Source organism: Saccopteryx bilineata, chromosome 8 (genome assembly GCF_036850765.1).
Source record: "Saccopteryx bilineata isolate mSacBil1 chromosome 8, mSacBil1_pri_phased_curated, whole genome shotgun sequence".
NCBI classification, from domain to species: Eukaryota; Metazoa; Chordata; class Mammalia; order Chiroptera; family Emballonuridae; genus Saccopteryx; species Saccopteryx bilineata.
The window spans coordinates 51,345,303-51,372,596 of NC_089497.1; the positions used below are offsets into that span (position 1 = coordinate 51,345,303).

General features: G+C 41.5%; 1 protein-coding gene across 4 annotated transcripts in view; it reads right to left on the bottom strand.

Moving 5' to 3' along the window:
* Positions 1 to 15,105, bottom strand: part of ILDR1 (immunoglobulin like domain containing receptor 1) — a 37,195-nt gene extending 22,090 nt beyond the window's left edge. For all 4 annotated transcript variants that reach the window (XM_066241578.1, XM_066241577.1, XM_066241576.1 and 1 more), the window contains exons 1-2: positions 14,904 to 15,105; positions 244 to 414 (exon numbers count right to left, since the gene is read on the bottom strand). In XM_066241578.1, the coding sequence (XP_066097675.1) occupies positions 244 to 414; positions 14,904 to 14,958 (226 nt within the window). In that variant the 5' untranslated portion in view covers positions 14,959 to 15,105. The remainder of the gene's footprint in view (positions 1 to 243; positions 415 to 14,903) is intronic.
* Positions 15,106 to 27,294: the final 12,189 nt, after the last annotated feature.

Here is a 27,294-nt window from a genome sequence, read left to right on the forward strand (position 1 = left end):
TATCTTTTTTAAAACAAGGTGGAACATAAATTTTAAAATAAATATAATAGTATGTGACCTTCAGTAAGTGACTTCATCTGTGTGGGCTCAGTTTGTTTATCTATAAAATGAGGAGACTGGATTAAGTGACCTTTGTGGCTTCTTCTAAGACTTATAAGGATCTGTGATCCTAAATAATTCCTACACTCTAACCGCAATGCTTCACAAAGGCACCAGGGCAGAGCCGGAGGGGAGGGCACTCACATGCAGAGTAGTAGTCAAAGATGGGGTCCTTGCAGAAGGACTTGAAGCGCCATGTCACTACTACGTCCTGGAGCTGGGCAGAGGTGGTGTAGTCACATTTGAGGATGACAGAGGCGAACAGGGTGACATAGCGCTCTGTGTGCTGGACGGTCACCAACAAGGACAGGCACCCTGAAGCCGAGAGCAGGAGACAATACTGAAGACAGACCAGATCTCTGGGAGGTGACCTACTTCTGTTCATGGGGTAATAAAAGCAATGCAAATGAACAAACACAAGGCCTGTCTGGCTGGGAGGTCACAGGCAGAGTCTGAGTTCTTACTTGGCCTGGGTATAATGTCAGGTGGATACTGCAACAGACAATGGGGAAGACAGCAGAGAAAAAGATCAAGGGCAACTCCCAAGGAGCTCACGGTCCATCGATAGTGACAACACATGTAACAACAACAAAAAAATTATATTAAAATAAGGCCATATTTGTACTGGAGTGACCTTGAAAATATATATATTTTTTCACAGCACTTTCTTTTAAGATGTTTTCCCATTCCCCTAGGGATAAAGTTCAACCTCTACAATGAAGCCCACAAGGCAGGTCAGGTCTGCCTTCAGCCTTTCTCTCTCGCCTCATCTGCCTTCGTGGCCTCCCTTAACCTCAGCTGCAGCCACTCGGCACTGGCTTCAGTCCTTTCCACGCCGGGACCGCGTCTTTGCCAGGTTTTCCCCCACGTGGACCTCTCGGCTGCGGCACTCTCCCATGCCACCACTCTACCCCCTTCACTGGACTAATTACTATTTATTCCTTAGATTTGCAGCTGCACCCTTCCCTCCTCCAGAACCCCTCCCTAACTGCAAATCTGGGAAAGGGGCCTCTCTCTGTCTTCCCAAAGTGCTTCATCTTACCCTAAGGAAGCATTTTCCACACTTCTTGGTGATGGCCTCTTTGCTGTAGGCTCTGAGAAGGCCGGCATGCTTTGTCCAAAACTCACTGTTTTAAACACAATCACCACGTACTGTGCCTGTCGCCTCTCAGGCAACCAACACGTTTGTTGAATAAACGATGGAATGAATGACCAAAAATACATTAACCAGTGGATAGTGGCAGCTCAGGTCAACAAAAGCATAAAGCAGATGAAGGAAAAATTATCAGACTGTTAAACAAATTTTATCAAGAAAGACTTGAAGAGATTAAAAGTTTTTCTTTTTAAAACCTCCCTCCTCTTAACCTTCCAAATATGCAGACATACTCCAGGTCTGCCTTGATAAAGAACCAAGTGGCACAGAAATGTCTGGCAGCACTTCGGCACAGCCAGAGGGCCACACGTAACTGGCATCTTGTCATGTTCCTATGTCAATATGGTTCCCAGGCCGGCTTACAGAGGATCTTTCATGGCAGGGTTAGTGCGGAGCAGGAGGACTCAGAGCATACACCACCAGGAAACTTGTGACAGCCCAGATCAATGTCAGTAGGAGTTTCTGATTCAGTAGGACTTGGGTGGGGCCCAGGGACTCATATTTCTAATAAATTTCAGGAGAGGCAGATGCTACTGCTCTAGGCACCATACTTTTAGAAACACTGGTGTAGACTTGATTTAAAAAAAATCCAGGCTTTGGACTCAGATATAACTTGGTTCAAAACTTTAGTAGTTATTTAGACATTGGACAAGTTATTTACTCTCACTAAGTCTGTGTTTCCTCAACGATAAGTGAAGATTATAGTAGTACTAACATCATCAGGTCCTCACAATAATTCAATGAAATAATTCATATCCAGGGCGTGGCACAGTGCCTGGAACATATGCTACCATGTTAGCTAGCATCAGCACATGAGTCACTCTCCCTCTCCCTTTCCCCCAATTACAAGTTCTCAGGTGGAGTTGCCTTTATTTTGACTGACTTATTTCCATAAACAAAACGAATACAGACCCCCCATTACAGGGCAGCTGGTGGGTCTATCTCCATGGCCACTGGTTCTGGGTCCCACCTCACTTTCTGGACATAGCCCATATCAGATTGTCTGCTGAGGCTTACGAAGGGCACCTGCACCCACTTTTCTCACATCCACCGAGAGACGACAGAATGCTGTTCAGGACAAGCTCTGGCCCCCAGAAATGACCCAGGCCATCTCCAGGGCTGGGCTATAAACGGCCGTGGAGAGAGGGCCTGCAGAAGTGGAGAGGAGACCTGCGGGTAGGAGAGACCTCATGAAGGAAAAGACTTAAGCTCGATCCTAAGACTCAGATAGGATAAAGATTACACATGAGAAATAGAGAGCAGACAAACTAACCATTTCAGGATGGAAGATAAGCAAAGATCCTTAGCAGGATGGAGCACTTACTTGGGGAACCTGGAGGGAACCAACCTAACTGGCATCTTGGGCTTTAGGGGAGACAGAGGGGATAAATAAGGTGGTGCTGGCATTGGTGACGGGGAGGTGGGGAGATGGACTGGAGTCTATATCACACTCCAATGTCTTTTTCTAGTTAATAGATCATCACTGAAGGGTTTTCTGAAGAAGAATATGGTGACAGTGGTGTTTTTAGGAAGATAGGTAACTTCCTTATTCAGCTGTGAATGGAAAAAGAACATCATTTTGCAAATAAGCCTTCAATAGTTTGGGGGAAAATAGCTACTGTCTCTAACAGCTGTAGGATTCCAGGAACCCTTTCAGACCAGAAGAGTCCAGTGAATAGCATCGCAAGCCTAATATGGATTCTATCATGACCTGTTTTCTAAGTTTTGCTTCTCCACCCTCTATTTATTTCCAGAACTGACCTGAACTAGACTTTGGAGCCTGTGCTCAACACAGCTTTAACCGAACAGAAGGAGCTACAGGTGAGATTCTGACAATAAGTTTGTCAACATTAGCTTCTTTTGTATAGTAACATATGGATTGGAATAGGGAGAAAACCACCGATTTGCAGTCTAAACAAGGCCCTAGGTTCACACAGAACTTTCAGATATTTTCTTTTACATACTAAATATGAGCCCTGGGAAGAGAGGAGCTGTGCCCATTTCATATGCAGCAAACGTGAGATTGGAAACGTGACTTGTCTGTGGCTGGTCATTCATTTTCTAAGAGAACATGATTCAAGAGTCTTCCCCTGAGCAGTGCTCTTGCCAATCTGCCTGGCCATTCTCTAAATAAAGGAGCATGCTTGATATCTATTAGCTTGCAAAGAATTTGGAACATGGGGCCAGGCTATGTGAGCAATAATTAATATACAATTGGCAACTGTCATTCTGATACCATAATTAATAAACTATAAGTTATTTTCGCTGAATGGTAATTCAACATAAATAGCGGTTTACACTCAATATCATTTGTATAGAGGTGAAACATTTTGGGTGAGAAGGGTACTCTTGCTGGGAGTCAGAGGAAGCAATTTGGTTGGAGCCAGAAGTCGCTCTGGAGTAGCTTTGAAGATTGCTGAATCCGACACTCTGAGGCAGGCGAATAGAGATAGGGGTGATCACCTGCATGATCAAGTCCTCATTCAGCTCCCCTCCCGTGAATGCTCTTATTATGAGCAAACCACACCTGGGGTCAGAGAACTCACCTTTACCAACGTCAACACTGGCTGTGCCGCCTTTTATCCTCTCTTCAATTTCATCCCTTATGTGAATTTCAAGCCTTAAAATATGCCAGGTTCCCAGGTTCCCAGATGTTTTGATCACATTGAACTTACTCATAGTCTGTCCAGGGGTCTGCCAGCCTGACAGCATTCTGCACAACTCTCAGGCCTCCCCACCCCCATGCCCTATAACCCTCAGCTGGAGAGTAAGGAAGGGTCTCAGGATAAAAGGTAACTGAGCAACCTGCAAACCCTTCTCCCTTCTTCTGGGTTGTTGCTCTGGACCTCAGCATCTATTGTGCTGCTGAGTGAAGTGCACACATTATCACAACCCTCCCTGTGGTGGCATCAGCCCTACTCATCTATGTGGGCAAAAGTTTAGACAATAAGCCAAACCCTCTCAGCTTCAGAATTTGAATTTGAGGCTTGCTGACATCAAAACCCAATCTTTTTATTTATTTTTAAGCCAATCTTTCCCAAGCAGGAAAGTATAACCTTCCAAGTGGAAGTCAGGCACTGGACTTTCTAAAAGCAAGAGGATATTTCAGATCAGGAAGAAGACAAAGAAAGCAGCAAGTCCATCTCAAAGGCAAAGACCTCCCCTCTTTCCCGTTAGCTTATAACTTCTCTATAAAACTAACCACATTGGACACACATACGACTAAGCAGATAAAGTTTTGAAGAAGAGGCCATAAGCAGCAAAATCAAGGCTGCAAAAGATTCAAAGGGATAAATGCCCTGTTTATAGACTACATCATTGCTCTTTTAAACATAGAACTACAAGTTTTCCAATTTGTAAATTATCTTATTATTCTTAAATTTCTTCATCTATGATATCTCCTTATCCCCAATTCATTGCCACCTAATTTCCTAGCTGTCTCTATCACTTTTCCCTTGAAAACCTTTTTTTTTGTATGTGTGATAGGGACAGAGAGAGACAGAGGGACAGATAGAGACAGATAGACAGGAAGGGAGAGCAATGAGAAGCATCTTTGTTGTGGCACCTTAAGTTGTTCATTGATTGCTTTCTCATATGTGCCTTGATGGGGTGGGGGGCTACAGCAGACTCAGACTAAGTGACCCCTTGCTCAAGCCAGCGACCTTGGGCTCAATCTGGTGAGCCTTGCTCAAACCAGATGAGCCCATGCTCAAGCCGGCGACCTCGGGGTTTTGAACCTGGATCCTCCGCGTCCCAGTCCGACGCTCTATCCACTTCACCACCACCTGGTCAGGGTTCCCTTGAAAACTTTAATTCTAGAGACTGGCTTCCTGAATTCAGATTATACCTTCACTTCCCACCAGAGACCTGGCAAGTTATTTCCAAACTCCAGTGGTTTCTTTACACGCAAAATTGGGATGAACTAATACTAGCCTGGTAGGGCTGTTGTGAGGATTGAGATAAATGTCCAGCACTTAGCAAAGAGCCTGGCACATACTAGACACTCAATAAACATTAGCTTTAATTTGCATGCATCTTGCCTACCTTAAAATACTGAGATCAACTGAGACCATTATGCAAAAGCCTTTGGAAGAATTAAAATGATACAAATGTAAACTATCACAACTGTCTTCTCTTTGCAAAATGAGTAAGTGCATAAAAGCTTTTAAAGCTGTGTTGCTTTATACTCTGGCAAATCCGTTCACAATTTACCTCCTCTGTGAAAGAGGAAGGGAGGAAGACCTGTCATTTCAGGGTGGAAAGGTAACTTCAGATGACATACCAGAGCTCATGGGAAAGAGGGAAGGGGAAGGGGATTCTCTGTTTCCCACTATGAGGTACTTTCCAAGACTACTGTGCAAAGTGGGGACTACCATCTGACATTCAAGTAGAAGAAAAACACATCAAAAAAAAGAGTGTCTTTACAACTAAATGCCATGTGTTCTCGGATACATGCACATCTTTGTAGATTTATTTTTGCATTGTCTTCCCAGTCTATAATCAAATTGGGCAAGATGTTTTACAGTTTCTAGAACATACTATCTATAGAGCATAGGGATATAGGTGCAAAGCTTTTTTATCTTTTCTTTAAATAAGAACTGCTTTCAGCACATGAGATGGCATTTCCCCTCCTTCCCACACGGAGGGTCCTGCTTGGAAGGGGATGGTACCAGGGAGGGAGAGCATGGTCCTTCCTGGTAAGGGCGGTGGCCTAGTGCTGACGCTGAGGTCTTGATTCTTGAGTGCTTTTCAAGTACACAGGTACCTCCGCTCCAGTATGCAGCTTAACAAAAAGTACACAGGTTTAATCCTATCAGAGTTTATTTCTGAGCAAGCTATCTCCCCAAGTATATTTGCCCTCTGTACTTCTTACATTTCCTTAGATAACAGTGCAAATATGAGAGAAATAAAGGGGAAGAGGGGCTGGCAGTGAGTACAGACAAGAAGTAAGGGATCTAGAGAGTTAGCAGAGAGCTGGGGTGAGGGAGGAATTATGTCTACATATTACAGATTTAACAAAGGTCTGGCCTGTGCTACTCAGCAGTGCTAGACATGGGGCGGCACTAAACGTGGCTACGCTGGGGAAGAAACTGACATACGCTGAACACTTGCACACTGTTAGACATGGCCCTGCGGGCCTTATTATACAGCATCTCATTTAACGTTTGCAAAAATCCAACGAGATAAGCTTTATTTTTATCTCAATTTCATAGGTAAGTAAGAAAAATCCACTGGGAGATTAAGTATCTGGTTTAAGATTACACAGCTAGAAAGCAGCAGAGCTAGATTTAAATTTACCCCTCTAAAATTCCAAAGCCTACACTGTTTCCAGTGTACTGACTGCTTTCTGGGTACATCTTTCCAATGGTGGAGGTTTCACCTTTAAGGGATAGTCACATAGTTAAGGCACATTCACAAATTCATTTTAACCATTTTGCATAGGAACCTTTTTTTTTTTTTTTTACTTTTTTTGTAATATTAAACAAATAATAAGAAACTTGAAACAATTAAGAAGGATATAAAGTAAAATGTTCTTGCCATAGGTTCCACTCTCCAGAGGCTGAGAATTTGGTGTATATCCTTTCGTATCTTTTCCTATGCAGCTCTTTAAAAAATTAATATTATGCATATTGTAAAAATTGGCTACATGAATGAACCATGTTTATTTACACATTTTCCTAATAATGGGCATTTAAGGTGCTTCTGATTTATCACTATTACAAACAATGATAACATGAATTATTAAAATGAGTATCTTTATATAAAGTATCTCTTCACATGCATGCCTTTCAGTAGAATATAGTTCTTTTCTTTCTTTTTTAAATGTTTATTTTATTGATTTTAGAAAGAGAGGAAGGGAGAGGGAGAGAGAGAGAGAGACAGGAACATTAATCTGTTCCTGTATGTGCCCTGACCGGGGATCAAACCAGCAACCTCTGAGCTTTGGAACGATACTCTAACCAATTGAGCTATTTGGCCAGAGCTAGTATATATTTCTTAAAGTGAGATTGCTGGGTCAAAGTGAATAAGGCTTTTATATTTTAATAGAAACTTCAGGACAGAAATTTATATTCACATCAACAGTGTGATAGCCCCATATTTCACCACAATCTTTCCAATTGAAGAACATAAAAATCTTTAAAATTTTTTGATAAACTACCAGGTGAAAAAATAGTCACTCAGGTGGTTTGAACCTGGTATTCCTTTAGGGGTAGAAGATAAAACCTTGTTGAAAGGCAGAGGCTTGGAGTTTCCCAAAGCCTGTCAATTAGATCAGTGACTCATCCATGTCCCTACATGCTAATCTCAGAAAATATGCAAATTTGGGTCTCACCAGAATGACAAATTTCTATGTTCCCTGTGTCTTCAGAGGTCACTCATTCACTTAATTTATCGAATACCTACTATGAGCCAGGCACCATTCCAGATGATGGAGGTACAGTAGCAAATAAGGAAGACAATGTCTCTTCACTACTGGAACTTACACTCTTGGTGGGAGAGTCAGCAATAAATAAGTAAACACACAGACAAGGTATTCTGTGGCTAAGCTTTACAGGATTGCTCAGAAGCTGAGAGAGCTTTTTTTTTTTTTAATTAAGTGAGAGGAGGTGAGGCAGAGAGACAGATTCAAGCATGCGCCCCCACCAGGATCCACCCTGCAAGCCCCCTACTGGGCGATGCTCTGCCCATCTGGGGTGGCTGCTTCATTGCTATTTTTTAGAGCCTGAGGTAGAGGCCACAAAACCATCTTCTGCACCCAGGCCAACTCGCTGAACCATCAAGCCATGGCTGGGGATGGCGGGGGGGGGGGAGGGTGGAGAGGAGGAAGGGTGGAGAAGCAGATGGTTGCTTCTCCTGTGTGCCCTGAGTGGAATCGAACCTGGGACATTCATACACCAGGCAAGCTCAACCAATGAGCCAACTGGCCAGGACCCTAAGAGATCTTTGAATATCAAATCTTACTACTATACCACAGGGACAAGAGGGGCACACGAATCCAAATACTCCTGACAGCTCTTCTGGGTTGTTTTAAATTCTAAATCACGCCCCAAATTAAAGAATAATCCTTCCATACAAACTGCGCCTTCTCAATGTTTTCCATCTCAATGAATGGGCAACACTGAAAACTAGGAATCATCTTTGACATCTCTTTGTCCCTTATTCTCCATATAGAATCTATTATTAAATTGGGTTTATTTATCTTCTAAGTATTTCTGGAATCTCTTTATCTCTCTGTCCATCCTCACTCCTACCCTAGTACAAGCTACCTTCACTTTCAGCCTAAATATTGCCTCAGCTCTACTGATACCTGCACCTACTCTGGTTCTCAGCCATGTAGATTCACACTGCTGTCAGTCTCCCAACTCCTTCTCTTTAAAAATATTTAAAAGCTGTCCACTGTTCTTAGGATAAACACAAAGCCTCCTACCATGACCCATGAAGCCATATATATCTGGTCCTACCCACACCTCTGGCCTCATTTCCACCATAGGCCCTGTGATTTCCTCCACTCAGTCCCGCTAACATTCTTCCCTCTCCACATACTCGCTGAGCTCCTATCTAGTCGTCTTGCACATACTATTCCTTTAGTTTGAAATGATGATTTCTCAGCTTTTAACTCAAGCATCACTTCTTCAGGGAGGGCCTCCTTAATGAACAAAATCCATCTATTAGATGTTGTTGTGGTACCTACAGCTTTTTTTCATGGTTCCTGTCAAAGATATATTCTATTACATTTTGCTATAAATACTTATGGCTTTTAAGGATCCAAAGTAGACAAATGATGTCTTATATTAAACCCTTAATAAGATTCCAGGAAAACAAAAACAAAAACAAACAAACAAACAAAAAGTAGTATTTCTACATGTGCTTGTATTTTCTTTAGACTTTAAGCACCACTGGGCCAAGGCCACATCTGCCTTTGTTTGCCAGCATGCCTGCCAGTTAATTACCCAGCATCTCATTCCATTGCATTGCTATGCATTAAACATTTGCTAAGTAAAACCAATCAATTCATATGAGACAGGCCAAACTGCTTGGAACAAATTTTAAGTGCTCTAAAAGAACAGGAAATAAATGGTTAAAGTTAACCATTTATAATGTGGTCTGATAAAAACCAAGAAAGAAGGGTATATGTTGGGGCAAGAGGTGGTACAAGAGCATGCCATTCAGTGGGGACACAGTGAGCCTTGAATTCCACACAAAGAGCTTTAAGCCACTCTTAAAAGCTATGGGGAAGTTCCTGGAGGATTCAAGTGAATGTAGGAAAGATGAACCCAGGTAAGGTAAGTTAACCTATCATCTGGGTTGAAGAATGGTTGGAACTAGATGGAGAGGTAGTAGTTTTAGCGGCAAGGAGACTGTTAAGATGCTTAAAGTAGGTTAGGGTGAGGTTTGTCACCTAGAATAGAAATGAAGGAGCATTGTGATTAACTGAATTTGGGAAATTAAAAACGTGTCAAAATTGCTTTCCTCTGAACTCACCTTGCACTAAGATTTATACATCAGAAGATACAGAAATAAGGACTGGAGAAAGACGATATAATCAGAGTCTTCTCAATTTTTTTTTTTAAATGGGGTGACATTGATCAATCAGGGTACACAGGTTCAGAGAAAACATCTCCAGGTTATTTTGACATTTGATTATGTTGCATACCCACCCAATTCTTAAAATACATAATTTTATTTCTTTTCCAAGGACTTCAAAAAAGAAAATAAAGAATTAGGCTGAAAGAAATCCAGGCAGATGATACATTAATTACCTGGTATCTCATGCAACTTCATTGTGTTAGGCAAGGTGTTCAATAAGTAGCATTTAATTAGACAATCTATTTCTATTTCTGTATACCAGGATCCAATTAGACAAAACAATCCCACTCCATGACATGAAATAGACAAAAAGCAATGGACTAAGAGTGAGGAGCCTGACCAGGTGGTGGTGCTGTGGATAGAGCATCAGACTGGGATGTAGAGGACCCAGGTTCGAGACCCTGAGGTCGCCAGCTTGAGCACCAGTCTGAGCAAGGCTCACCAGCTTGAGCCCAAGGTCACTGGCTCGAGCAAGGAGTCACTCTGTCTGCTGTAGCCCCCCCCCCCCCCCCGTTCAAGGCACATGTGAGAAATCAATCAATGAACAACTAAGGAGCCACAATGAAGAATTGATGTTTCTCATCTCTCTCCCTTCCTGTCTGTCCCTATCTGTCCCTCTCTCTGACTCTGTCTCTGCCACACACACACACACACACACACACACACACACACACACAAAGAGTGAGGCTATCAGGATTCTGGTGACGGCTCACAAACTAACTCCATTGTGTCCACCTGAGATGTGTGACTTCCCAAACACAGATTTCCTTATCTGTAAAACTGGCCAGGAGGGGAAGACAGGAACTCAGAGTGACTTCTACTTATGTTTAGCAGAACACAGGGATTCTGGGGAGATATTTCAGGGGGTCCCATGGGGACAAGGAAACTGCCGAGTGGGCAGCCTCCCATCCACCACCCATAGGCCCCTCACCCTGAGAAGCTCCACTTTAATATCTACTATGTTAGGCCCTGGCCGGTTGGCTCAGCGGTAGAGCATCAGCCTAGCGAGCGGAGGACCCGGGTTCGATTCCCGGCCAGGGCACACAGGAGAAGCGCCCATTTGCTTCTCCACCCCTCCGCCGCGCTTTCCTCTCTGTCTCTCTTCCCCTCCCGCAGCCAAGGCTCCATTGGAGCAAAGATGGCCCGGGCGCTGGGGATGGCTCCTTGGCCACTGCCCCAGGTGCTAGAGTGGCTCTGGTCGCAACATGGCGACGCCCAGGATGGGCAGAGCATCGCCCCCTGGTGGGCGTGCCAGGTGGATCCCGGTCGGGCACATGCGGGAGTCTGTCTGACTGTCTCTCCCTGTTTCCAGCTTCAGAAAAATGAAAAAAAAAAAAAAATCTACTATGTTAGGGATCAAGATGTCATCAAATCTTCAGTTTGATTCTAACCTTCATTCATACCTCTTAAGTAAAAATTATGAGCTTTAGATGCTAAGAATCTTGTCCCTTAGGATTCAGCTGTCTGATTTCCCATGAATAATATTACATGTTGATAGCTATAGGGATCTATATAAGTTACCACCACTCTATGACCTTAAAATTTTTTCAAAAAAGCACAAATGACACACCCTTTTAGAATTTGGGGGTAGGGAACTTAACTTTCATTCCAGGAATCAACTTTGAGGTTGAACAAGACAGGAACTGTTAGCCAATAATGCAATGGGCTACAGGTACTTACTTTCACCTTATCTTAATGTTTTGTTTTTAAAAGCAAGTACTACTTGTGTGATAAAAATTTATTTCTTTTTAAAGAAGAAAAATACCTCTGACAACTGATCTCTCACAGCTCAGAGCACTGGGACTATGGCAACTTCCCAGGACTCTGTGACCTCACAGGCTTCATCAGGGGCCCCAAGCCACACCAAATAACAAGTACCCAAATCTGACATCATTTCACCAGCGGCCCACGCTTTGCAATTGCAGAAGCTTAGATGCTAATCAGAGGACTGGGTTGACTCTTCTTTAGAAACAGAAGAGAACAAGGTGATGGACCAAAATGAACACACTCTAGTATAGGGATTTCCAAAGTTCATATAGCAATTTGCAGTGGATCTTGAGAAAATCAACTTACTGGATTTTTTTGTTTAGTATTGTTAATTTGGAGAATATTTTCTATGAATTTAAATATTATTAACATAATATTTGATGTCAATTTTTATTCCTTTTATTCAACGTAGTAACAGGGTTTGTGTGTGAATCTTTTGTTTCTGTTCTATAAATCTTATGTATGTGTTTACATGTCACAGTGTAATGGTATTTCTTTCTGGGAGCTGTGAAAAAAGTTTGAGAACCAGAGAGGAAGCGGATCTTCACCAGTCTGATCTTAGAGATATTTTAGTAAGTTTAGCTTAAAAATAAAGAAGTGAGGGCAGTAGGGAGAGACCCAGTATTTTCTGAATGATGACCACATTGTCGACGCTGTGTTTGATTTTAACCCACCCAACAAGAGTTAGAGTTTTGAGGGAGGGAAGCGAGTGGAGAAGAGAAGGGTTCTGTCAGGAATTTTGCCTGCTTTCTAGATGAAGGGAGATTCCTTCAAAGTTACAACTTGTAAGGGGCAGATTATGAAATCCAACCTGATAATCATCTACTAATTGCAGTTTTTTAGCTGCAGGTGAAAGAGGAGTAGAAAAGGCTAAATTGTTTCTTTAAAATTAGCTTTATAAAATTCTACTGGGGTCTGAGTCATGACACCCATTGTCACCACGGCTGGCATTTATTAAGCCCTCACTTTGGTCCAGGAACTGTATGTATTAAGTGCTTTAAAACCTTCATTTCATTTAATCATCACAAAAACCTTACGAGAGATGTACTATAATCATCCCAGTTTACCGGAGGCTTTTAGCAATTCAGAAAGTTGACCAACATCAGGGATACAAAATCCAAATGCACATTAAAGTAGTTGAATGCACCTTTATTTACATTTCTTGCCCATATTCAGGGAAAATGCCTGCTAAAAGAGCTATTTCTCCCTTCAAGTGTTGGAGTCAAAAGAGTTGAAATCTCAATTTCTCATCTATGATAGAAAAGCGTGGTTAGATGTTACTTAGGACTTTTTTACGTTCGGCACTCTCTGGTCCTAAAATGCATCATGCAGGTAGGCTTCCATTTAAAGAATGCCAGGTAGACTGAGCAGTCTTTATTATTTTACTTCCAGCATCCTAGCTACTCACACTACATGTTCATGAACTCTTGGAGCAACGTTTTCTGAAGTCCCTGTCTATTTAGCAATGTGCTTATTAGAACATACCCTTTGGTTAAGCATCACTATGGTTGGAAAATGTTCATTGTTTGATATTCTTCAGAAAAACTAAATAGCTTTTAAAACATTATGTTGATAATTTAAAGATTGGAGTTTATACTCTAATGGGATTTTTGTCTGCAAGGCATCTTTTCTTATTCTATTGACCTGGATTACTGCTGGCTACAAAAATCCATGCCCCCTTTCAGCTCAGGAGCACTCTGAAGATGGGGTACCCAGGGGCAAAGGTGGGGGTAGAACTCTATTTTCCTAAAAAGGCAGCTCAAGCAGCTTCAGAAACTTCTAGCTGCTATAGACTCTGAGCTGAACACAAGGCACTGAAGAAAAAACTATGCAAAACTGTGGGATTTTTATGAATTAGCTTCTATAGTCCAAACTGATGTCTACCCTGGTGGAATTTCAGGCACTTTGATTTAGGTGAAGTGTGGTCTATTTTCTTGTGTATCATCAGTGTTTAACATCTAGTCTAGCCAGCTTCAGATAATTTGTAGGCCCTATATCCTGCGGAAAATGTGGTAAGCTACCGGACCTTAGAGATACCAATTTTCTAGTTTTCCTACCCTTTTGCAATCCTCCCTCCCTCAGTATTAAGCTTAAGTTATTGTAGAATCTTATCTGAATGAGTTTTCATTACATCTGAATGATTTTCATGTTCTATTAAGCTTGTAAAAATGGAATTCTGCCTGTACCTTCATATAACATCTTTTCTCTTGGAAAAATACAAGACTCAAATTGGTCTGTGAGCAAATTGAGCTGACCTTCCACTGACAAAGAGGTAAGAAGGCAGTTATTGTTTAAAAAAATGGAGAAAAAGGTAAAACAAAATAAAACAGGGCAGAACTTCAAAGGGAAATGATCCGTGCTGGTTTGCAAGGTGACACCTGCATCCTCACTGAACAGGGCTGAAAGAGCCTGCACATGCCATCATCATTCCCTACCTGGTTTCACTCGTGCAGATACACACTTCTCTCATATTCCCAAGAGATAAAAACTGAGACACACAAAACCATGCTTTCCAAAGCAGACAGAGGATTGGCATAGAGGTTGTGTGTGGCTGGAAACCTGAAGGGCAGATACTGAACAAGGGGGAAGTTAGAAAGTTAGAGAAGAGGGTGAATAGCAAAAAAAAAAAAAAAAAAAAAAAAATGCAAGTGACCCTGAAGATGGTTAGCAAAGAGCTAAAAATGTTGTGGTCCGTAAAACAGGTTCTGAATCATACCGAACATCCATTATATATACCGAGTTTCCCCGAAAATTAAGACAGTGTCTTATATTATTTTTTGCTCCTAAAGACGTGCTAGCTCTTATTTTCAGGGAGGCCTTATATTTCTAAGCTTGAAAAAAATTGCACTAGGTCTTATTTTCGGGGGATGTCTTATTTTGGGACACATTATAATCTCCCAGGAGTGAAATAAATGCATTTCTGGGCCAATATAGCTGTCACCAAATCTAAAACCTAAAAGCAAGTATCAGATGAAAGGAAAAAGTAATCAGGAATTACAAAAGTGGTATTACCGCATCTATCACGTCAGCTTTGGAGACTAAGAAATGTCTAATGACTGCAGGAGGGGAAACCAAGAGATTCCTTTCTTAGTTGCACCTGTTTCTGAGGGGCTTGGGATAATAAAAGAGGAAAACAACAGGTTCCCACAGGTGAAACTATCCAGTCCCCGAGAGCCAAGAGCCACCGAGCGCTGCCCAGGCCTCCGCTGCCCTGCGTGGCCAGCTCTGCAAGGCGGGCAACAATGGCTTCCAGTTTCCCCGGGCACAGGGTGGGACCCATCTCCCCACGGCTCACCTGTTGGGAGCCAGGTGAAGAGCAGCAGCCAAGGCGCAGGTAACTCGAGCCCCATGCCGGCCCCTCTCTGACCCCTTTCAGCACAGGGGTTCTGGGGTACAGTCTTCCCGCATCAGCGGTCGCCCCGGAACGCAGCACTTAGCCAGGAATCCCTCCGCTTCGCCCTCTGCGCACCGCGGCGGAGGGCCGGCCGGGCGGGGAGCAGGTACGCTCGCTCCCTCGCACCTGGGGCGCTCCGCGAGGCCCCGCCCCCGACCCCGCGCCGCCGTTTCCTGCTCCGCCCCCGGTCCCTGAAGACCCAGCCGCCTTTCCTACCTGCTACCGATTTCTCTGCAAGCTACCAGGTGCTGCCCCACCTCTCCGAAAAGGTGTCTCCAGCCACTCCCGCCTATAGAGAATGTGCCATTTTCAACAGAAGTTTTTCTGCACTCTTAGCCTTGGATAAATTCTTCCCCTCTTTGTGGAATTACGTAAATATAATTTTCTAGGGAGTATTTCCTGCGTTATGTTTCCATTCACTCATACGTGCTTGGAAAACATCCCCCCCCCAAAAAATACTAATATGAAGTTTACACATTTATGTCTATTCAGGTTTTCTAGAAACTAAACATATAGGGTATGAACTAGAAAAATAAACTTGTTTTGACCATTATAAAAGTGACATTTACTATAGAAAAGTTAGAAAATGTAAATTAATAGAAATAAAAAATCCTGCTCCCACCACTGTCAGTGTTCCTTTGTGTTATTTTCATCCTGCATGCAGCTCGCTGGCCCTTCACAGGACTCAGCCCTCCCAAGGTTAAAGATTCTAGGTATCTTTTCACCAGGCCACTTAGGATATAATTTGTCTTTACTTCTTCCTTGGCAGGAAACCTCAAGAAGGGGTAAAGAAAAACAGAGGAGGAAGGCAAACTCACCTTCAGGAACCAATCAAAAACATTTTGAAAATCACCTCTATAGTGGTCAATGTAAATAGACAGTAAGCCATTTTATACACATCTCCCTTATTAGAAAATTTTTTTTCTTTCTTTTAAAATTTTTTTCATTTAAAAGTCATTTTTATTTTTCAATTACAGTTGACATACATTATTATGTTAGTTTCATATGTATACTACATTGATCAGACATTATACAACTTTCTAAGTGATCATCCCAATAAATCTCCCACTCAGCTGACACCATGCATAGTTATTAGAATATAATTGACTATATTCCCTGTGCTGTACTTTGCATCCCTAGGACTATTTTGTAACAACCAATTTGTACTTCTTAATCCCTTTACCCTTTTCACCCATCCCCCTAAAGTGCCCTCACATCTGGTAGCCATCAAATGTTCTCTGTATCTCTGAGTCTGTTTTAGTTCTGCCTGTTGGTTTTGTTTTTTAGATTCATTGTTAATGGATATCTATTTCTTACCATTTTATTGTTTAAATCTTTAAAATCTTTTCTTCTTCTTCTTCTTCTTCTTCTTCTTCTCCTCCTCCTCCTCCTCCTCCTCCTCCTCTTCCTCCTCCTCCTCCTCCTCCTTGTCTTCCTCCTCCTCCTCCTCCTCCTCCTCTTCCTCCTCCTCCTCCTCTTCCTCTTCCTTCTTCTTTTCTTCTTCCCTGTAACATGTTATATAATACTGGTTTGGGGGTGCTGAACTCCTTTAGCCTTTTCTTGTCTGGAGAGCTCTTTATCTGTCCTTTGATTCTAAATCAGGAGTCCCCAAACTTTTTACACAGGGGGCCAGTTCACTGTCCCTCAGACCGTTGGAGGGCCAGACTGTAAAAAAAACTATTAACAAATTCCTATGTACACTGCACATATCTTATTTTAAAGTAAAAAAACAAAATGGGAACAAATACAATATTTAAAATAAAGAACAGTAAATTTAAATCAACAAACTGACCTGTATTTCAATGGGAACTATGGGCCTGCTTTTGGCTAATGAGATGGTGTTGCCCCTTCCAGAAGTGCGGCGGGGGCAGATAAATGGCCTCAGGGGGCCATATGTGGCCCATGGGCCGTAGTTTGGGGACCCCTGTTCTAAATTATAGCTTTGTTGCGTAATCTTGTGGTAGGCCCTTGCTTTTCATCCTTTGAATAGTTCTTGCCGATCCCTCCTGGCCTACAGAGTTTCTGTTGAGAAATCAGATGGGAGTCTTTCAGGAGCTCTCCTGTAGGTAACTAACTGATTTCTTCTTGCTGCTTTAAAGATGATCTGTTGTTTTTAACCTTTTGCATTTTAATTATGATGTGTTCTGGTGTAGGCCTCTTTGGGTTCCTCTTCTTTGGGACTCTCTGTGCTTTTTGGACTCATATGTTTATTTCTTTCACCAAGCTAGGGAAGTTTTCTGTTATTTTTTCAAATAGGTTTTCAATTTCTTTCTTTCTTTCTCTCTCTTTCTTTCTTTCTTTCTTTCTTTCTTTCTTTCTTTCTTTCTTTCTTTCTTTCTTTCTTTCCTTCTCTCTCTCTCTCTCTTTTGTTCTTTCTTTTTTATTGTATTTAGAGAAACAGAAAGAGGAAGGGTGAAAAATAGAGGAAAACATTCATTCATTGCTCCACTTAGTTGTGCATTCATTGGTTGCTTCTCACATGTGCCCTGACCAGGGGTCAAATCTGCAACCTTGGCATTTCAGGACAATGCTCTAACCAACTAAGCTAACCCACCAGGGCCAGTTTTCAATTTCTTGCTCTCACTCTTCTCCTTTTGGCAACCCCATGATGCAAGTGTCAGCAGGCTTGAAGTTGTCCCAGAGGCTCCTTATACTATCCTTTTTTATAGGTTCTTTTTTCTTCTTGCTATTCTGATTGGGTGTTTTTTGCTTACTTATATTCCAAATTGCTTGGATTTGATTCCTGGTTTCCTCTACTCTACTGTTGATTTGCTGTAAATTATTCTTCATTTCAGTTAGTGTATCTTTCATTTCTGACTGGTCCTTTTTATGATGTTGAGGTTCTCATTAAGTCATTGAGCATTTTTATAACCAGTGTTTTGAATTCTGCATCTAGTAGATGATTGTCTTCATTTTGATTTTGTTTAGTTCTTTTTTCTGGGGTTTTGTTCTGTTCTTTCATTTGGGATGTGTTTCCATGTCTCCTCATTTTGGCAGCCTCCCTGTCTTTGTTTCTATGTATTGTGTACAGTTGCTACATCTGCCAGGCTTGATGAAGTGGTTTAATGTAGGTGTTCTGCAGGGTCCAGTGGTACATCTTCCTTGATCACCCAAGCAGAGGACTCGCACGCACCCCCACCCTGGGTGGGCTTTGTTCACCTCCCCTTGTAGTTGAGCCCTGATTGCTGTTGGCACATCAATGGGAAGGATTTACCCCCAGGCCAATCACCTGCAAAGACTGGCTGTGACGATTGACCACAGACCTCTGAACACTGTGGAGGATCAGCTGTGCACCCCCACCCCCAATAGAACAGGACTTACTTATCTCAGCAGGACTCAGGTTCCTGTTGAGTCTTCCCCTTGAGTGTGTTGCTTGTGGAGATGGTGATGTTTCAACATATTCTGAAGCTATTCATTGGGTTCCCTGGCTCTGGGGCCTCCCAAGAAGTGTAGAGAAAGGTCAGCTACCACCTGTGTTCTTCCCAGGACCACTCGGCATGAGCTACAAAGTGATCTGCAGATGACTGTTAGTTGTACTGGGCTTGGAGGTACCCAAGCAAGGTCAGGCTGTGAACTAAGGCCAGTTGCTACTAGTGCCAGGGCTGGGGCCAATTAGCAAGAGGTATGGGGCATATTGAGGGCCAGATGCTGCTTGTTTGAAAGATTTTAGGAGAACCTGAAGCATGAACCAACACAGGTCATTTTATGGAAAAGCCACTGGAAACAGCTTGCGGTGGGGGCGGGTGCCTGAAAATTGGGTGGGTTGAGGCCTCAGAGAATCATCAGGGTGGGGCAAGCAATGGGAGCCAGGTTGATGGAGTCTCAGATATGGTGTCCATCTGTTCTGTGGGGGGAAGGCTCAGAAAAGAAACAATGGCCTTGGCTAGCACTTCTGCCTGGGAGAAAGCTGTCCCCCCCCCCCCACTCCAGCTTTACCTGGATGCCGAGCAATTCAGTTCCGCCCATATGTCTCTGGTGCCTGTTGAACTGTGCCCCAGAGCTGGAACTCAGAAGGAGAGAGTCTGAGTAAGTCTGTGCACTGTTCCTTCACAGGTACTACCTGAGACTCCAGCAGCCCTCTTGTTTCCCTCAGCCTCAATCCCCACTGGTTTTTACAGCCAGAGGTTATGGGGACTTCTCTTCCTAACACTGGAACCCTGGGCTGGGAGGCCGAGAGTGTGGGGCTGGGACCCCTGGCTCCTTCAGGGAAAACCTCCTCCGCTGAGATACCCCTCCCAGTCTTTGTCTGCCACATGTGGGTATAGGACCGTCCATTCCGCATCTCTGCCTCTCCTACCAGTCTCAATGTGGCTTCTTCTTTAATTCCCTAGTTTACTTATGCCACCATTTTGTCCAAAAGTCTCAGGAATTTTTTTTTATCATGCTACCCTTCCTGTAACAAACACAATTCTCCTCCCTCTTTGTCATCATCTTTTTCCTCAAGAAAATAATTATAAAAGTGTATTTAACATGTTTTCTGCTCCTCTGGAAGTTTCCATTTTGGTCACTGACCTTACAAGTCAATATTATTTCTCTGAAGTGTATACCTGCTCTGTTCTGCTCTGAAGAGTCCTTCTCACTGATGTTACTGGTGTCCCTCATTTCAGCTCCACCCAAGATTATCCTTGTTATGAATCTGATTAGAGATTTCAAAGCAGTCCCTTCTCCCATTTTCACTCCTCCTCCTCCTCCACTCCTGGGTCTGGCCTCTGGTTTCCCAACTCAGCCCTTCCATTTTAAGTGTTTTTTCTTGTAGCTTCTTTTCTTCCATTAAATAGGAAGTAAGTTCAGGAAGTCATGGTCAAGGGCAGATGGTACGGTATGTTTAGGAGACTTTAGGTCTTCCACAGTGGTATCCCAGCATAGCAGCAGGAGGAAACAATGTAAAAGATGGGTGCTCCCCTCCCCCCTCCAGAGATCCCACACATGCTTCCATAAACATTGTGTGTGTTTGAATGACCCAGAGGGATTGTGTGGACGCTGGCTTGGTGAATTGTTCTAGGCAAATTTTCAATCCCAGTCTAAAACTGTATAAAACCTCTCCTCCCCATACCTACTTCCCACCACCCTTAGCCCTTGCTTTGGTATAAAGGTCATTTTAATATTCATTGAAGCCAGTGTTGCTCCGTGTTTATTTTATAGAACAGTAGTTCAATGGGATGTTAATAAATAGTATATGGGGAAAAGACTCTGTGATTAAATAAATTCAAGACATGCTGGATTAAACTAAATAAAATATTTTTTCTCCAGGACTTATCAAACCCTTAGTGTGCTAGTGTACATTTGAATTTCCAAAGGAATATTTCTCAGCATTATTCAACCATAAAACATTTTTTTCATATTCAATACATATTTCAGGGCAGATATTCCATGGAGGATATTTTAGGAAATTCTGGTTTTCTAAACAAAACATAATTGAGGGGATGTGTTAGAGACTTCTATAAAAACAAAAAAATAAATGTCTTTAACAAAGGTTATCTCAAGTGCAGAAGAATAGAATTTTCTTATTTTCTCTTGGGAATTGCTTATTCAGTTGAACATCTACCTCCATTTCTTCTCTTAGAGTGAATACCTTAGAGTTAACTATGTTTCTCTGCCTACTACATGGATCTTTTTTTCTTCACTACTTATATATTATGCAGCAAGCAATGTTCTATGTATTTTACATGCACGAGCTCATTAAATTCCCACAATAGCTGTGTAAAATAAGAGCTGTTATTTTCAATCACATTTTACAGTTGTGAAAACTGAGGTACAAGGAAGTAACTTGCCCAAGGTAACAAATCTAGTGAGTGGTAGAGTTATCAGTCTAAGTGACATAGTCCAATTCCAGACGTTGTGGTCTTACTATTATACCATACACGTTCATAGACCTGTCTCAATCTGTGTGTGCTGTTAACTGGCTCCATCAGTGTGTGTTGATGCAGTTTTTTTCTGTATATGTCACTTAGCTTTACATAAAGAAAATCTCATTCTACTGTCATGAGCTCTCCTGGGCCAGTCATTGTGCCAATATATGCCATTGGTTCATTAAAAATTAGACAAATGTACACATTTGGCTCAGAACAAGCAGTTCTTTCATTGCTAGATATAGAAGTAAAAATCACTTGACCTGTGGATATGACTAAGACAAAAGTGTTACTCATATACAAAGTAATAATAATAACAACCATTTATTAAAGATGTGCTAGGTGCTATTTTACGCACTTTTTATATTAACTTCAACAATTCTCTTAACAGCACTATGAGGCTGGGACTATCATTGTCTTCATTTTATAGATCAAAAACTTGAGGTACAAAGGTTCAGTTACTTACTCAAGGTCATTCAGCTTGTAAGTAGCAGAAATAAGATGCAGACTCAGGCCATCTGCCTTCAGAGCACACACCCTTAATCACTAACCTAGCCATACTGTGCTCCTTTGTGTCAACTGGTCCAGGTTGTAACCACAAAGTCCTGAGTTTATGATCTCATCACTTATAATCACACTTGCTAGTTGAAACTGTGTCTATGAATGTTTCTGAATACTGCATCTATTGTATATACACACATGCATCTGTATTTGAGAATAATATATTTGCTCATCTACATGTATATTTATCAAGAATTGAGAAAAGAAATGTCAGAAAAAGAAAATAAGTAAGTAAAAATCATGCCATAGGTAGTTAAAGTTAAAGGACAAGGCAAAAAACCTTGGCTGGTTGGCTCAGTGGTAGAGCATTGGCCCGGTGTGTGGAAGTCCCGGGTTCGATTCCCAATCAGGGCACACAGGGAAGTGCCCATCTACTTTTCCACCCTTTCCCCCTCCTTTCTCTCTATCTCTCTCTTCCCCTCCCACAGCCAAGGCTCCATTTGGAGCAAAGTTGGCCCAGGTGCTGAGGATGGCTCCATAGCGTCCACCTCAGGTACTAGAATGGCTCCAGCCACAACGGAGCAACGCCCCAGATGGGCAGAGCATCGCCTGTTGGTGGGCATGCTGGGTGGATCTCGGTCAGGCACATGTGGGAGTCTGTTTCTCTGCCTCCCTGCTTCTCACTTCAGAAAAATACAAATAAATAAATAAAATAAAGGATGAAGCAAGAAATGAAAGTACTCATTAATACTGCAACATCCAAATACAGTTAGCCCTCATATCCAAGGTTCCACATCCACGGATTCAATTATCAGAATCCAGCAAATACAGAGGGCCAACAAAGGGAATTGAGCGTCCACAGGTATTAGTATTTATGGGGAGTTCTGGAACAAGTTCCTTTGAGGTAAAGCTGTATATATTACTCATCTTTGTGTGCCTAGAATCTAATAGCATAGTACCTGGCATATAGGTACTGCTCTTTGTCCCTAGTTCCTAAAGGAAGTGAGCTGTGAGCTGGGTGTAAAATGAATAAGACTTTGCCAGAGCAAAGCAAACAGAGAGAACAGCATGTGCGAGAAATTGTGGCACCAGGAAATACCATAGCTGAACTATAAGCACTTCAGATTTGTTAGACTATAGCACAGGGTGGGGATTGGCAGTAAAGTACGTTAGAGAGCTCGCCAGGGTAAATGAAGGGCTTGTGTGACCAACTAGAGAAATGAGACAATGGGCAGCCAGTGAAGGGCTTTTAGTCTGGCAAACATGATGAGACCTGTATTTGAGAAAGATAAACTTGGCAGCAGTGAGAAGAATTTTAGGCAAAAATTGAGATGAAAGGCAGGGAAAACAGTTGGGTAACTGTTACTATAGTCAAAGGGGGAGATACTTCGAGCTCAAGTCAATCACTGGTGTTGGGAATAGAGAAGAGAGAATACATTGGCTGATAAAATTAGAATCTAGAATGGATAAGATTGATGATAAATTAGATGTGGAACTTGAGAGAAAAATGTAAGTTTCTGACTATTGAGCCTGGGTGGATGGCAATTCCTTTAAAGAACATAGGTATATAGAGGGTTATGAATCACTACAGATACACTGTACCTGACAAAATAGTGGACCATCCTATGAATGATTGGAATACTGTGTTAAGTGCAACTGATTGAATGAAGTTGGTAGGAGCTGCATACCTATTTGGGAAGTCTGGGTCAGTAGGGTCCTGGGTGACCTAATTCTTGGTTAGTGGACATAACAAGATAATTAAACTTGAAGTAGAGCTAAAGGCAAAAGGTAGTGAAATCTAGTGAATCTAGTGAAAGAAGCTTGGGAGAAAAAATGCTCATTATTACCACTCCTATTCAATATTATACTGGATATTATAACTAGCATAATAAGAAAAGAAAAAAGGCAAAAAAGAGCCTGACCCGGTGGTAGCACAGTGTGGGATGTGGAGGACGCCGGTTCAAAACCCCGAGGTTGCCGGCTTGAATGCCGGCTCATCTGGCTTGATTGAGCACGGGCTCACCAGCTTGAGCACAGGGTTGCTGGTTTGAGCATGGGATCATAGACATGACCCCATAGGTACTGGCTTGAGCCCAAAGGTCACTGGCTTGAGCAAGTGGTCTCTCACTTTGTTGTAGCCCCCCCAGCCAGGGCACATATGAGAAAGCAATCAATGAACAACTAAGGTGCTGCAATAAAGAATTGATGCTTCTTATCTCTCCCCTTTCTATCTGTCTGTCCCTATCTGTCCATCTCTCTGACAAAAAAATGAAGAATAAAGATTCAAAGGATTATGATTACACAGAATATTGGAGAGAATCTTATATATAAGGATTAACAAGAGAGGTTGCTAGAAACAAGGTCAATCTATTAATGTCACTGGCATTTGTATATACCAGCAACATCCATTAGGAAGATACAGGTATAACTTTAAAATACACATTGCAACAGCAATAAATCTATTAAAGTAACTAGAAATAAACCTAACAATACATGTGGAACAGTTTTATGGAGAAAACATTTCTTTTAATGTTTAATTAATTAGTGTGTTTACATAGATTCTAGTGTCCTCCCGAATACTTCCTCCCTTCCCCCATGTTCCCCAGTACATCACCCCTGTCCCCTCCTCATAACGCCCTCCCCCCATCCCTCCAGGATTTGCTTTTCTGCTCTCATCCCATCCTATCACCCTATCATCCCTTTCCACTGTCCGCTTTCCTTTTGGATCCTTTGATCCCACCTCTGTCTCTATTCCACTCCTCAGTTCATATTATTTGTCAGATTCCTCAAATGAGTGAGATCATATGATATTTTTCTTTCTCTGCCTGGCTTATTTCACTTAACATAATAGTTTCCGGGTCCATCCATGTTGTCACAAAAAGTAATATTTCCTTTTTATCATGGCCCCATAGTATTCCATTGTGTATATGTACCACCGCTTTTTAATCCACTTGTCCACTGACAGGCACTTGGGCTGTTTCCAGATTTGGGCTATTGTGAACAACGCTGCCATAAACACGGGGGTGCATTTCTCCTTTTGAATCGTTGATGTGGTGTTTTGGGGATATATTCCTAATAGTGGGATGGCTGGGTCAAAAGGCAGTTTGATTTTTAATTTTTTGAGGAATCTCCATAATGTTTTCCACAGTGGCTGCACCAGTCTGCATTCCCACCAGCAGTGCAGGAGGGTTCCCTTTTCTCCACATCCTCGCCAGCACTTATTCTGTGTTGTTTTGTTGATGAGCGCCATTCTGACTGATGTGAGGTGATATCTCATTGTGGTTTTAATTTGCATTTCTCTAATAATTAGGGATGTTGAGCATTTTTTCATCAGCCTATTGGCAATCTTTATGTCCTCTTTGGAGAAGTGTCTATTCATTTCTTTTGCCCATTTTTTGATTGAATTATTTTCCTGGAGAAAATATTTTTAAAGACTTAAATAAATGCAAAGATATACCATGTTCATAAGTAAAAACATATAAAAATGATGATTTTCCAAAATTAATCAATAAATTCTATATATGTCTAACAAAAATCTGAAAAATCTGTTCAGAACTTTATAAGCCATTTTTAAAGTTAAATGAAAATTATAGGGTGGTACATAGCCAAGCTAGTATTGAAAACCAATAAGGAGGAAGAGAAAGATTTACCTCTTCTTATGATAAAGCTAAAGCAAAATAATATGGCATTTATATCTAGATAAACAAACAAGTGGGGCATAAAACATTCTAGAAGTAGACATGCATATAGATGGGAACTTGATATATAACAAAGACGACATTATAATTCAATGGGACAAGCATAAACTATTCAATAAGTGATGCTGGGACAGTTACATTAAAAGATAAGATGTACAGACCTACCTCAGAGGTACTGCAGATTTGGCTCTAGCCCATCGCAATAAAGCAAGTATTGTAATAAAGTGAGTCATAATCCTTTTGCTGTTGGTGAGTTTTGTCTTCAATTTGTAGAAAACACATCTGTGAAACACAATAAAGTGAAGCACAATAAAAGGAGGTATGCCTATACCTTTTCTTTATACCACCAGCAAAATTCCGATCTGGTTAAAATCTAAACTTCAAAAGCAAAAATATCAAGCTTCTAGAAGAATATATGGTAGAATACCCATATGACCTTAAATAAAAAGTGAATTCTTAAACAAAAACACAAAGAGTAATTTATTAAGGAAGACATACATAAGCCTAGGTTAAATTTAAAAGTTCCGTAAACAAAAGACAACATATACAAAATGAAAAAACACACCACAAACTAGAAAAAGGTATTTTCTGTGCTTTTTAAACAAAAGCAAAAAAATTACAAAAACTCCTAAAAAGTAGGTAGGAGACAACACAGTGGTAAGGGAGATGAGCAGGCAGTTCACATAAGAGAAAATCTGATTTACTACCAAACATATTAAAAGATGCACAACTTGCCTGACCAGGTGGTGGCGCAGTGGATAGAGCATCGGACTGGGATGCGGAAGGACCCAGGTTCGAGACCCCGAGGTGCCAGCTTGAGCGCGGGCTCATCTGGCTTGAGCAAAGAGTTCACCAGCTTAGACCCAAGGTCGCTGGCTCCAGCAGGGGGTTACTCGGTCTGCTGAAGGCCCGTGGTCAAGGCACATGTGAGAAAGCAATCAATGAACAACTAAGAAGTCGCAACACGCAACGAGAAACTGATGATTGATGCTTCTCATCTCTCTCCTTTCCTGTCTGTCTGTCCTTGTCTATCTCTGCCTCTGTAAAAAAAAAAAAAAAAAAAAAAAAAAGCACAACTTGACTAGTAATCAGAAATCATGTAAACCAATAAATGCTATTTCACAAATGGCATATTGGTTAAAATGTGAAAGTCTGAGCCAAACAAGTGTTGGTAAAGATGTAAGAAGTGTAAATTGACTATACTACTTTGGAGAATAATTTGACAAAACTCTATATAATTCTAGGACCTTGTGATTTTCCTTCTTGGTCTCCGTTCTAGAAATTCTCACTGTGCAGACAGATACATGTGCAAAATGTTCGTTGAAGAACAATCTGTGGGAAACTTGAAAAAAACTTTCCATCAAGAAGAATAAATAAATAACATGAGGCTTATCAATAAAATGAGATAACAAGCTGCTATAAAAATGAATTAACTAGATCTATACCATGGATGAATATTAAAAATTAATAAAAAGTTAAAATACTATTAACAGAAATTTGCCAACTGTTAGGACATAAAACAGCATCATATAGTATTATGGAATATATATATATATATATATATATAAATATATATATAAACATTGAGGGGAATGGGATTCACCAGTCTTAGTGCATCCTTATTCCTGAGAGAAAAAAGGAGAAGAATACCTCAGGAGGGACTTTAGCTGAATCTGTACAATTTATTTATTTTTTAAATATCTAAAACAATTACACTAAAAATGTAAAATCAATTAAATTTAAGTGGTATTAAGGGGTGCCTATTATACTATTTTATATGCTTTTTTGTATCTTTGGCATATTTTGTAATTAAAAATACTTTTGGCCCTGGCCAGGTGGCTCAGTGGATAGAGCGCCATCTGGGCAAGCTGAGATTTATTGCATCAGGTACATAACAGAAGCAACCAATGAATGCACAGCTAAATGGAACAACTAATTAGAATGAGAGACTCTCTCTCTCTTCCCCCTCACACCCTGCCTTCAAATCAATGGAAATAAACCTTTTAAGACAACAAAGACTGAGCAGCAGTAGGTGTAGAAGCAGATCAAGTATGTTTGTGCCGGGATATTTCCACTGACACAGTGTGATGTTATGTAAGTCACTTTGGGCTGAGAATGTTTTAAACTATCAAATGGGAAACTGAATGAGACTCCATGTTCTGCTAAAATCCTGCATGATACCAACGTACTTTAATTGCACTTATGCAAGGCCCAAGAATCTGGTTTTTCAATATTTTACTATAA